Source organism: Ascaphus truei, chromosome 4 (genome assembly GCF_040206685.1).
Source record: "Ascaphus truei isolate aAscTru1 chromosome 4, aAscTru1.hap1, whole genome shotgun sequence".
In the NCBI taxonomy this organism is placed as follows: domain Eukaryota; kingdom Metazoa; phylum Chordata; class Amphibia; order Anura; family Ascaphidae; genus Ascaphus; species Ascaphus truei.
The window spans coordinates 123,299,132-123,312,287 of NC_134486.1; the positions used below are offsets into that span (position 1 = coordinate 123,299,132).

At 43.5% G+C, this 13,156-nt stretch overlaps 2 protein-coding genes across 2 annotated transcripts in view; both read right to left on the reverse strand.

Moving 5' to 3' along the window:
- ADGB (androglobin) overlaps nt 1-13,156 on the reverse strand; it is a 542,000-nt gene that overhangs the window by 288,320 nt on the left and 240,524 nt on the right. The gene's annotated exons all lie outside the window — the stretch shown is intronic.
- On the reverse strand, nt 703-3,383 carry LOC142493069 (uncharacterized). The gene has a single exon (XM_075596532.1). It carries the CDS (start codon nt 3,017-3,019, stop codon nt 1,181-1,183), a length of 1,839 nt encoding a protein of 612 aa, XP_075452647.1. The 5' UTR covers nt 3,020-3,383; the 3' UTR covers nt 703-1,180.

Consider the following 13,156-nt stretch of genomic DNA (forward strand, 5'->3'; position numbering starts at 1 on the left):
CCCATTTTATTCTCCAACATCTCTGAATTTTTCAGGGATTTTTTCCGAATGCCACACACTTTACAGAGTTCATGCCGCATTCATGCCGGCGTCACCCGCGGTTGATGTGTTTATTGATAATGGTTCGGATTTAATTGGTTGCAATTCATCGCATATCTGCCAGGTGGCAGATATTCATGAATTGTAATGTGCGCATGCGCTTCAGTAATGTGTCGACTTGCAGGTGTTTAAAAAAATACCACAGTGGTCCATTGTAAATTGACCTTGGTACTGAAGAAGTTATAATAATGTATCAATTTAGGCTTTTCATATTAAAAAATGAATGCACAGTGTCTGGTCTTGTTTTATTGTCCTGAGAGTCCTGAAATGAGTGCACAACTGCAGTCCGTGTTCCAAAAACCCGACATAACGTACGCTTATTTAATATGGGCTGCGATTTAATGCAACAGATGATAAGATGGCAACAGTTGGTCAAATTTATCAGTATTTTATCGAAAATTATGACTTTTACAAATTTTCACCAGATGCTCGTGTGGAAGCGTGCAATAAGGAAAAAGTTATGTACAGTATCGATCCGTGGTTTTTTTTCGTATTGATCCCGCACACGGTCTTAAAGGAGGGTATTGGTGTGTAGCTGTCACGGGAGACTCCTGTGGCGGGTAGGATCTCGGTGGCCGGAACAGCACGAGCGTAGTAGGGGTCACAAGCAGAGGTCCAAGGCAGGCGGCAGGCAGCGAAGTCAGGTACAAGCAGGGGTCCGAGGCAGGCGGCAGGCAGCGAAGTTAGGTACAAGCAGAGGTCGGCAACGAGGAGACTGGAACAGGACAGGCGGGGCAGGACAGGGACTAAGAACAGGGAGCAGGGACTGAGACCGGGGAGCAGGAATAACCAGGGACAAGCCAGATTACTAGCAAGGACCTTTACTGTGAGCAGACTACAATACAGGTACAGGAAACAGGTCAGGATCAAAGACAGGCATGAGCATACTGTAGGAGTCTGACTAGCAAGCAAAGGCAAAAGCAACAGACAGGAAGCAAGCTATAAAGGACAGAGACAGGAGCAACAAGAAGACAGACAGACAGAGGAACCCAGAGCCAACAGAAGACAGCAGCACACCCAGTGGACAAGGAAGCTATGGCTAGGCAGGAGGTCTAGGCAATCCTGACATTACTCCCCCCTCTCAGGAGCGTTCTCCGGACGATCCTCCAGGCTCTTCCCGGAGGCCTTGATGAAACGGCGACTCAAGGTGACCCACCTCTGGTGGCTTGTCAGTGGGCAGAGGGTACTCCAGATCATTGTCGTGCACAATCTGGAAGTTCTTCACAGATGCGTGTGTGACACGCCCGTGGAAGTTGAACACGTAAGACTGAGTGTCATCATTCCACACGGGGGCCTTATTGTGCAGCTCGATGATGTTCTCCTGACACTTGTTCTGCCATTTAGACAGCAGGCTCTCCGAATCATTGTGTGGCTGGAAAGGGATGCGCTCGTGATTGAAATTCTTTCCGGGAATGAGAACCGCCATCTTCCGGGGACCCTTAAACCCGAGGACGTTAGTTTCATAGCAAATAGCCGCCAGTTCTTGCCGGGACGCTGCATTCTCTGACTGTCCCTGAGCCCTGGCTGGGCTAACACCGCGGTCAAACACTGTAAACTTGGTCCCCATTAGGTTGGATCGGAGTTTGCCAGTAAAGCTGCCCGCCTCCCGGGACATGTCGGTCGGATCAATAGATATCAAGTAGTTGGACGTTTTACTCTTCTTTCTCTTCCTCCCAGCGAGAAGAAAGAGCTTGTGGTTTTCGTCCCGCTCCAGGTGCATGTAGTAGGTGGGGTACAGTCCTCGGTCCATCACTTTCTTGTCTCGGCTGATCCGACATCTGACGGTGACACCGCGTGGCGCGGGGCGCAGAACAAACTCCTTCAGGTCGCCCACTTCCCCCACGTCTCCAGGAGGACTGAGAGGGGATGTCTCTGTGGAACCAGAGTCTGAAAGAGACTTTCTGCTGGAGGCAGAACCGGGCCGTGCTCTCCCAGACCTCTCCTCCTCCAGCGAGGCTCTGGTTATGCTCAGTGTGACCTTCAGCTCCTCATGCTGTTCTTTGGGGACACACTGGGTACTCAAATACTCTTCCAGCATCTTTATCTTGTAGGCAGTCTGGAAACTTTCCTCCTGCAATACTCGCTGTCTCTCTTCAGCATTCACCCATCTCTCCTTGGCGTCCTGCAGATGTGCACGTAGTTCTCGCAGCTGACTCTGCAGCATATTCTCTGCCTGAGTGCGCCGCTCCAGGGAGACACGTTCCTCTTGCAGCACTCTCTCTGCATTCTGCAGTGCTGTCTGCATATCCAACTTTTCCTGGGCCAACTGCTTCTTCTCCTCTCCTAATTCATGGAGTTTCTTATCTCCTTCACTGACCTGGACACAGAGATTCTTGCACTTCTGGGTTACCATTTCAAAACTGCTATTTAATCCTTCGAAGATCCCTCTCAAAGAACGTAGTTCTATGTTGAAGTGGCAATTCTTCTCCTCAGAGGCTTCCAGTTTTGCGCCAACTTGAGCCATGAAATTCTGGTACTGCGCATTATCAGCATAGGCCTTCTCCAGCTTACTTGACAGGATTACCCTGTCCCTCTCCAACTGCTCTCTTTCTTTCTCCTGGAGAACACACTTAGCAATTGCTGAAGATAGACAGCTTTGTAGTGCAATCTTGGCCTCTTGCTCCTTATCTAAACGTTCATAAAGACAATCAATCGCTTTCTGTGCAGCTTGAAGCGTCTGAGTAGGAACATCTTTCTTCTCTTCCACTATTCTTGGGCTACGTCTGTGAGTTGCCTTAAGCTGCAGCATATCTCTTTCATCAAATGCAGACTCTGAGGTTAAATTTTCATTCTTAATTCCTTCTGCAACTTCCACAGTAATGCCTCCCTTCTTCTTCTTCTTCCTTGCTTTGAGAAGTTCTGAAGAATCAGTGGTACTGTGTTCACATTTACTGCTCAAGACTGTTTGAGTGGGAGCCATAATTAAACCACACTTCCCAAGACACCAGTAAAGAGGAAATGTGTTTTTAAAACAGAAGCATTAGAATGAACAACAGGAATATTAGACACAGAGAGACACAAGATAGGAGAGCTGACCCTTAAAGACTTTAACATCAGTCACAGAGATTATAAATGCAAGGAAAAAACATAGACAGAGAAACCTGCAGTTATATCTGAATCTTTAGGCATTAGGCATAGGGATATCATACAGACAGAGAAAACCTGCAGTTACATCTAAATCCTTATGCATCAGGCGTAGGGATATCATATAGACAAAGAAAACCTGCAGTTGAATCTGAAACTTTTGATATCAGGCATAGAAATATCATAGACCGCAGGAAACTAATACAGAGAAAACTTATAGTTAGATCTGAAACTTTTGACATTGAACATAGGAATATCAGATAGAGAACCCTGCAGTCAAATCTGAAACCTTTGATATCAGGCGTAGGGATATCAGACAGACAGAGAAAACCTGCAGTTACATCTAAATCTTTATGCATCAGGCGTAGGGATATCATATAGACAAAGAAAACCTGCAGTTGAATCTGAAACTTTTGATATCAGGCATAGAAATATCATAGACAGCAGGAAACTAATCCAGAGTAAACTTGTAGTTAGATCTGAAACTTTTGACATAGGAATATCAGACAGAGAACCCTGCAGTCAAATCTGAAACCTTTGATATCAGGCGTAGGGATATCATATGTTGCAGAGAAACAAACTTTAGGGGAACTTGCAGGTAAACCTGAAACCTTAGAACCAATCATATGAAAAACTATAGATGAAAGAAAATCAAAGCATGTAGCAACAAAATAATGGGAGCACTTTTGTCTTTTGAAATGAAGACCCTGTGAACAGCAGTAAATCAAGGTAACCGTCTTAAATAGAAATGTGAGTCTGAAAATCTGCAGTGGCCCACCCACAATGCAGAGACAATTCTTGTCCAGGTAATGAAAGTCTGAAAATGGCAAAAACAGGTACTGCAGGGAAGGGTCTTTTTTGTAATAGGGAATTCTTCTCAGGGAGAAAGTGGCACAAAAAACCCTGCAGAAACCTTTGCAAAAATAAACATCTCAAAGAAAGCTGCAATAGTCGGTAGTAACAGTTCTAGTCTCAGAAAAAATGTTTTTTCGTTATGAACGCAATAATTCTTGCAGAACACTTAGCAGCAACGACAAAAAAACCTTTCAAAATCCCAACTTGGATTTCCAAAAAAGAAACGAAAGTACTTATCTTCAACCATGCGGATGTGGTCTGCTGCAGCAGGCAGGAAAGGGTGCAGGCAGAAGAAGAATCTGTTCCAGCGAGATCCAGAAGTGGCCTTTGCTTTCTGTCACGGGAGACTCCTGTGGCGGGTAGGATCTCGGTGGCCGGAACAGCACGAGCGTAGTAGGGGTCACAAGCAGAGGTCCAAGGCAGGCGGCAGGCAGCGAAGTCAGGTACAAGCAGGGGTCCGAGGCAGGCGGCAGGCAGCGAAGTTAGGTACAAGCAGAGGTCGGCAACGAGGAGACTGGAACAGGACAGGCGGGGCAGGACAGGGACTAAGAACAGGGAGCAGGGACTGAGACCGGGGAGCAGGAATAACCAGGGACAAGCCAGATTACTAGCAAGGACCTTTACTGTGAGCAGACTACAATACAGGTACAGGAAACAGGTCAGGATCAAAGACAGGCATGAGCATACTGTAGGAGTCTGACTAGCAAGCAAAGGCAAAAGCAACAGACAGGAAGCAAGCTATAAAGGACAGAGACAGGAGCAACAAGAAGACAGACAGACAGAGGAACCCAGAGCCAACAGAAGACAGCAGCACACCCAGTGGACAAGGAAGCTATGGCTAGGCAGGAGGTCTAGGCAATCCTGACAGTAGCACCAGATTTTTCCCGTATCTTTGATCATGGGGACTTCAAAAGGCGAAAGGTCATGTTAAAACCAACTAAGAAACGTAAGCAAGCGACAGCGCCAGCGACAGCGCCAGCTTCCAATAACGGTCCGACCGTCAGTGAAAACCTGGTGACCGGTAACCCTTGCTGTCTGTCCCCGCCCGGTTACCTGCAGCCTGAGCTGGATTTCGCGTACAGATACCAGCAAGCTTGCATGTACCAAAGCGATTTCCAGCCTCGTCAGCTGACTACAGATGTACTGTAGTAGTCCCGCTGTCACCTGTCAACTACGTGTATAATCAAGAATACGGGACTGGCAGTGGCTCGGCGCCAGCTGATTGGCAAAGTCTATGGTGAGTAATGTTGCCGTATTTTATTCTGTTTTTGAAATATCAATATCAATGCACAGTCAAGCGATTCTCCTGTAAGCAATATCATTGGCTGAGCAGCTTCTACAGTAGATACTGAACAATTGGTGGAAAGCTAGGTGCATGCGCATTGGAACCTTCTTGAAACGCATATGCGTGTCATCACATCGACAGTAGGCGCATGCGCATATGAACAGGAGACGCCCCCGAGAAAATTATTGGTGGGACTGACTGTGGGAATTTCTTTAGGGGACTGACTGACCATTACAGTAAAACTTTTACTTTTTTTTTGTTCCTCAGAAAAGAAAAGAAAACTTTGTCATCTCATGCTGAAAACGGCAAATGGAGGGATTTCGATGGATAATATCGCTTTGTGTAACAATGCCTGCACATTGCTGAATCGAATTTAAAAAAACCACGTACCGGAGTCAACAGTTTAGTGGCCGTTGTTATTGATTAGGATAGAATACTGTAACTGAGAGCTTCATAGAAAACCTGAAACAGTATGCTGTTGTTTTCAGACCGTATACAATACTTTTTTTATATATATACTGTATAATAAATCCAAAAAATAAAATGTACAGTATGCATTTATTCTACATGTATTCCAGTACATATGTGTATTCTATACCCGTACAGCATGTATTGTTTTAATACTCTTGTGATGTACTGAGCATGCCTACAGTATACAGTACAGTACTGTACAGTATGCCTGGACAGTATGCCTGGACAGTACTGTACTGTATGTTCTAGAAACACTGTATTTTGTTACAGTATAAAAGGAGACAATGGAACAATTTATAACAAATCAACATTTTCTTTTACTGGTGGAGTAAGTACAAAAACATTTATTTACAAATACAATTTAAAAACATTTAAAGTGTACAGCAATTCAAAACATTTACAGGTGTATGGTGTACTGCTAGTAAAAAGAATTTATGTACAGAAAGTCAAACATTTACAGGTGTATGGTGTACTGCTAGTAAAAACATTTATGTACAGAAAGTCAAAACATTTACAGGTGTATGGTGTACAGCTAGTAAAAACATTTATGATGTCGGGCACCGTATCGATGTAAGCGTATGTGGGTTGGATTCTGGGAGCGGGTGTGCTTCTGGGAGCGGGTGTGCTTGTGGCGGCGGGCGAGGGTAGGTTGTCTGGGAGGATTCTTTCCTCCTGTCTTGGTCGCAGTGTTGTCTCTTGGCGTGGTCTTGACGGGGTTGTCATGTCATCCTCGTCAACGGCATATATGTACACATATTCTTCTGGTGGAGGGGGTGCGCTTGGTGATGGAAGGCGGTCGAAGGTCCCATTCATCCCATCCAAGCCACCCTCCTGCTCCGGCGTCGGAGATACAGGGGCATAAACTCCGAGCAAATTATGTATCCCCGCTATGTCAGTCTCTATCTTCTCCACCCGTTGATCCATCTTCTCCATCCGTTGATCCATCTTCTCCATCCGTTGATCCATCTTCTCCATCCGTTGATCCATATTTAGCATGGTCTCTAAAAGAAGATCTATCTTTACCAGCATAGTAGAGTTCCCGGGGATATCGACACTTAAACCATTCAGCATGCGGTTTAACGAGCTGGATCTTGTGCATGGGGTGCTGTGGAGATCTGGGTGGATGGGTGCTACAGAGGATGAGATGGGGGTTCCCTGGAGAGAAGCGGCAGCGTCGTCGAAGAAGGATGCAGGAGATGACCTGTGGATTTCCGGGAGAGAAGCGGCATCGTTGTCGAAGAGGGATGGAGAAAGTGACCTGTGGATTTCAGGGAGAGAAGCGGCAGAGTCGTCTAAGCGTAATGGAGAAAGTGACACGTGGATTTCCGGGAGACCAGCGGCAGCGTCGTCGAAGAGTAGTGGAGAAGATGGGCTGTGGGTTTCCGGGAGAGCAGCTGCAGCGTCGTGGACGAGTAGTGGAGAAGATGGGCTGTGGATTTCAGGGAGAGCAGCGGCAGAGTCGTCGAAGCGTAATCGAGGAAGTGGCCTGCGGGTTCGATGGGTTGGCTGCCATTTGTTTTGCTTTGAGTGTACATCACCGAATTTCTTCTTGATATAATAAGGCTTATTAAAAACTTTAGCCTTTGGGGTCAGCAGAAGGTTTGTTTTTTTAGCCTTAGCCTTTCGCTTTGGCCTTGGCTTGGGAACGGCTCCTGCCTTTCGCTTTTTCTGTGTGACAGGCACGGCAGAGGCGAGTGGCTTCTTGCGTCCGTAGAGTCGGGGTTGATCCATGGAAGCAGATGGCACAATGCAGTATCTGGACAAGGGCAAGTTCAGATAAAGATCATCGTGTGGTGGGCTATGCAAAGTGTGTAACCTTTTATGCATGGCGATGAGGTAGAGGTGTTAAAAGTGGGCGTACTCTAATGTGTCATTAACGTATAAATACACCATCCATTTTGTGGATTCACTGCACATTGAATACACATCGACTAAACATTGAATATACATTCTTGTGCTTGTATTTCTTTCTACTTGCAGCAATGCCTGTTAAAAAGATTTCAAAGAATCTCAGCATGAGAATTAAGGAGATGTACACGAGCGGACAACGAATTGCAGATATCCAACGCTGGTTAGCTGCTTCTGGCCTCGTTGTGCCATCAACCACCGTGTGCTATCATGCACACGGAAAAACCAAACAACGCACGAGGACACCAACGGTAACTAACGCGTAAGTATATTTATATTACTATATAATACGGTATATCTATTATTGTTTATAATGCTGCATATTAATATAACTATATAGTATAGATCTATCTAATATTATAGTTATTTCTGTATAATTATATTACTATATAATACAGCACTACCCTGAGGAAGGTCCCACAAGGACCGAAACGTTGGCCATGTTTGTGCTATGTTTATTTTTGAATACAAGTTTTCTTACTTACCTTTGAGTGCTGTCTTGTGTCTGCTCCTGCTGGAGTGGATTACTTTTCTCTTACTATTGGTATAGGACATGCACCGCAAACTATTTATGGTATTCGGAGTGCCGGCTTCCCCATTTTGTTTTGTACTATATAATACAGTATATCTATCTATTATTGTTTATATTGCTGCATATTAATATAACTACAGCTTAACCCCATTATAGCGCAGTCCTCGGGGGCCACCCACAACCACCGCGTTATAAACGGGGTCACGGGAAAAAATGGCCTCCAAAAAAACATTTTTTTTTTGTGGTGGTACCGTGTCCGCCGGAGGGGGAAAGCTGAGAACTCTCCCAGCATTCCCAGACCCGGTGAGGCAGCGGCAACAGCACACAGCACTTACCCGGCATCTGGCAGCTCTTCTCCCTGTCTCTGCTTCCTGCTTCTTCTTCCGTCTTGCGAGAGCAAGCTCCCTTAAAGAGACAGTGTGTCTCTGTGTGTGTGTATTTGACTGTGTGAGACTGTGTGTTTGTGTGTGCAGTGTGCTGTGAGTGTATGCAGTGTGCTGTGAGTGTATGCAGGGTGCTCTGAGTGTATTCGGTGTGCTGTGAGTGTGTGCTGAGTGTATACAGTGTGCTGTGAGTGTGTGCAGTGTGCTGTGAGTGTATGCAGTGTGCTGTGAATGTATGCAGTGTGCTGTGAGTGTATGCAGTGTGCTGTGCAGTGTGCTGTGTGTGTGTCAGTGTGCATGTGTGTGCAGTGTGCTGTGAGTGTGTGTATGTGTGTGTGTGTGCAGTGTTCTGTGACTGTGTGCAGTGTGCTGTGAGTGTATGCAGTGTGCTGTGAGTGTATGCAGTGTGCTGTGAGTGTATGCAGTGTGCTGTGAGTGTGTGCAGTGTGCTGTGAGTGTGTACAGTCTGCTGGGAGTGTGTGCAGTGTACTGTGAATGTATGCAGTGTGTTGTGAGTATGTGCAGTGTGCAGTGTGCTGTGAGTGTGTGCAATATGCTGTGAGTGTGTGCAGTGTGCTGTGAGTGTGTGCAGTGTGCTGAGTGTGTGCAGTGTGCTGTGAATGTATGCCGTGTGCAGTGTGTGTGTGCAAAAAAAAAAACTTAAAAAAATTTATTTTTATTTTTTTACATTTGGGGTCCACGCTAAAACCGCGTTATAAGCGGATCCGCGTTATAGCGGATCGTGCTATAACGGGGTTGAGCTGTATATAGTATAGATCTATCTAATATTATAGTTATTTCTGTTTATTTATATAACTATATAATACAGAATATCTATCTATTATTGTTTATATTGCTGCATATTAATATAACTATATACTGTAGTATAGATCTATCTAATATTATAGTTATTTCTGTATATTTATATTACTATATAATACAGTATATCTATCTATTATTGTTTACTGTAAATGATGTGCTGTACTTGTGGCCTACTGCACTGTAACTTACCGGATTGTTGTTTTTCTGTACATTGTAAGGAGACAACTCTTCTGGTCGACAAAATAAGTGAAGAGAATGATGAGAAGAGTGCATTAAGGGTCAAATACATTCTGCTACAAAATCACAATCTCACTGTATCCGAGACCAGCATAAAGAAGATGAGACGCAGAATTGGATGGAAATATGGACGTGTGAGGTTAGTACTGGACAGTACAGGAGGTTAAAGTGTTGTTTAAGAAACTGTACTGTACCTAAAAAATTATTCCTTGTCATTAAAGAGCGTACCCTATGATAAGGGACGTTAACAAGATCAAGAGAGTGGTCCAGGCCCAGGCATGGACCGACAGTGGAGAAACTTTCCAGGATTGCATCTTCACTGACGAGTCTACTGTATCGCTGGAGAGATTTGCCACCTTTGCATTCCACAAAAAAGGTTGCATACCTATGAAGCCACGTCCAAAACACCCAGTGAAGATGCATGTGTGGGGTGCCATCTCTAGGCGTGGACCAGAATGCATTGTCATCTTTGAAGGTAAAATAAGTCACACGCTTTAGCCTTATGCACTGTACTGTACTAGTGTGCAGTTTTTTGAGCACTTTTCTTGTTATAGGAAGCATGAATAAAGCTTTTTTCCAAGAACAAATTGTGCCTGAGATTGTGGAATACATCACACGTGAGTTCCCAGATGGTCACCGTTTCCACCAGGACAACAATCCGAAGCACACCGCGACATCAGCGCATATTCTTGAGCACGGTATCAACGGTATAAGACGCCAGCGGAGTAAGTGCGGTAACCGTGTCTCATTTTTTCCCACTGGTTTTACTATGTATCTCTTTAACTAATTGTCCCTTTTTTCCCCCTCCAATGACAGATCGCCAGACTTCAATCCTATCGAAATGGTCTGGCATCAGCTGAAGGATCATATCCGAAAAGTCGTGAAACCCTCCAAAAAGGATGAGTTGGCGCAAGGCATAATGAGTTTTTGGAACGACGTACTCACCGTGGAACGATGCAATAAATATATTGACCATATTTCGACTGTGTTGCCCATTGTGATCGAGCGTAATGGGCAAGCATCAGGAAGGTAGTATGGTATAATACTGTACTGTAGTATGGTAAGTACAGTATGATACAGGTAAGTATGGCACAGATTTTTTCTTTCCTGAGAGAGCAGCACTAGCCATCCGGTTACAAAGTATTTAACAGTAGTTACAGTATACAGTAGTTCCAATATAGACTAGTTTGACAGTACTACAGTGTATCTGCATAGTCTAGTCCAATATGGAGTAGCTATACAGTACATAATGCCATAATACAGTATGCACATAACTGCACTATTTTTTTATTTTCTTGTCTTTTCAGAGAAAAAAGAGATGGACAGGGGGAGGGGGGGGTATCATGTCTAAATTTTGTGAACTGTGTGTACAGTTAAGTGTATCTAAACTGCAGTCATGATTTACACAAAACCTCCCCTCTCTCAATGAACTATACAGAATGAGGAAGAAGATAAAGACGGAAAATTTGTATTACTGTTTTTATTATTATCAATGTGCATGATTCATGATTATCCACCGGCCCTCAATTTTCAACCCCCTCCACCTCTCTCTCAATGATTATTTGTATTTTTCTTTCCTGATAAAATAAAATACATATTTAATTACATTAAGATTTTATTTCTTTGAACTTTAAATTCACTGTGAATGTGTGTGGGGGGGATTCTTCCAGAATCTTCCAGAAGACATACAGTTTTAATAATTGGTTACCTTTTTAATAATTGGTTACATAATCAGATTAACATAAGGGAAAGCCAACAATAGGAAAATTAACGAATGGTCTGAGAGAGGTTGAAAAGCACAAAGACAAGCTTTTGAAAATGAATGGTTTTGGAGAGGTGTCGATAAGAGGTTGAAATCCTTGTGCGAGCCTTGTGTGTGTGTGCAGGGGGGAGGGGGGTAAAGCTGCATGAAGGATTAGCTGTACTGTAGTTCAAAGACATGACATATTTTCAACAGGCAGGTCATCATAATTTGATTCCCACACCCCCAAATACATAAAAATCACACAAATCAATCATGTGCAGTCAAACGCACAGTGTCGCAGTCAAAATCCACAGCACAGATTGAATATCGTAATATCAAGATGGTTTAGGCAGGCATGTGGAGAAAATAAAAACAAAAAATTACGAGAATGTTTTTTTGTTTTTTTTAGTCACTCACTCTTGAAAAATGTTTTCCCCAATGAGCATTAATAGTCAACACAGAATAAATCAAACCAGGCTCTGCACTGCTACGTTACACACACAGGAATGTGATGACAGGAATGTGATTGAAACCAGAAAGACACCCATTCAAAGGAATGGTGTGGGAAAGGTGTACTATAGATAAGATACAGTAAGAAGTTGAAATACTGCAGTGCAGTAAATTAGTCTGTGTGTGTGTGGGGGCGAGCGAGGGGAGAGCGCTGTATACAGTACGCCGAAATGTGATACTGTTACAGTACACGCCTATGCGTTTCAACAATGTCCAAATGAGACATACAGCACTGTACATGCATGTATAAATATGCAAATTTACAATTACTGCGTGCGCACACACAGACTGTGTACCGACGTAGGTTGAACTGCTACAGTATTAGACTTTGAAGACAACAGCTCGCGAACGCCCACCTGAGTTTTTAGACGGTATTGCAGTATTGCAGACAGCGCTAAGAATATGCTAATATTACGAGCGCTAAAATACCGGAACATATTCCGAAAAAAAAAATATACTGCATCTGCCCACGATTATCAGAGTTGCGCCGCTATGGCCACATTAGGATAAAGGCGGCCGCAGCTGTAACCACACAGAAAAAGTGAAAGGCCAAGGATCAACAGGGTGTAAAAGCAGAGGTGGCCAATCTGTGGACGTGAGCAAGAAAGTGGCCCACTAATCAGTGCTTCAAATGGAATGTTTTGTCTTTATACTGTAAATCTGTTTTTTGCTCTAATTTGGGCCAGTTTTGCAGCAAGGGAAATGTGACCACCTAATGTGGACAAACCATTATTGGTAATATATAAAAAAAATAATGTTATTTATATACTCAGCCCCAATGATATATCAACTAGAAATGCTCATTGATAGCAAATACAGAAATCCTTGTCTTTTACTGTATTTAAAAAAAAAATGTGGTTATATATTTAGACATGCTTCTCTTTCCATAACCCGAACACGGGTTACACAGTAAAACTTGCCTTGAAGATTTTATTATATCATGTGTTTTTTACGTAAACAAATGTTTGGTAATTTGTATACAGTATTTTACACTATTTTCCTTTCACTGGTATAGTATGTTTTGTCCAAAAATTGAAACAGTGCACTGCACAAAGTTTATATCTTTGTGTTCATTATGCTGGTATTTAACATCTTTGTTTATTTATGTATTAAAGCAGCAGTCCAACCTCCTGTATAAAAAAATAAAAATAAATCCCCTTTAATATGTGCATCAATACAATCCACACAATGATAAGTAATTAGCTACTGTAAGATGCCGATCGATC

What these genes read in the sequence shown, in the direction of transcription:
- LOC142493069 (XM_075596532.1), bottom strand. Translation starts at nt 3,019, where the DNA reads ATGGCTCCCACTCAAACAGTCTTGAGCAGTAAATGTGAACACAGTACC.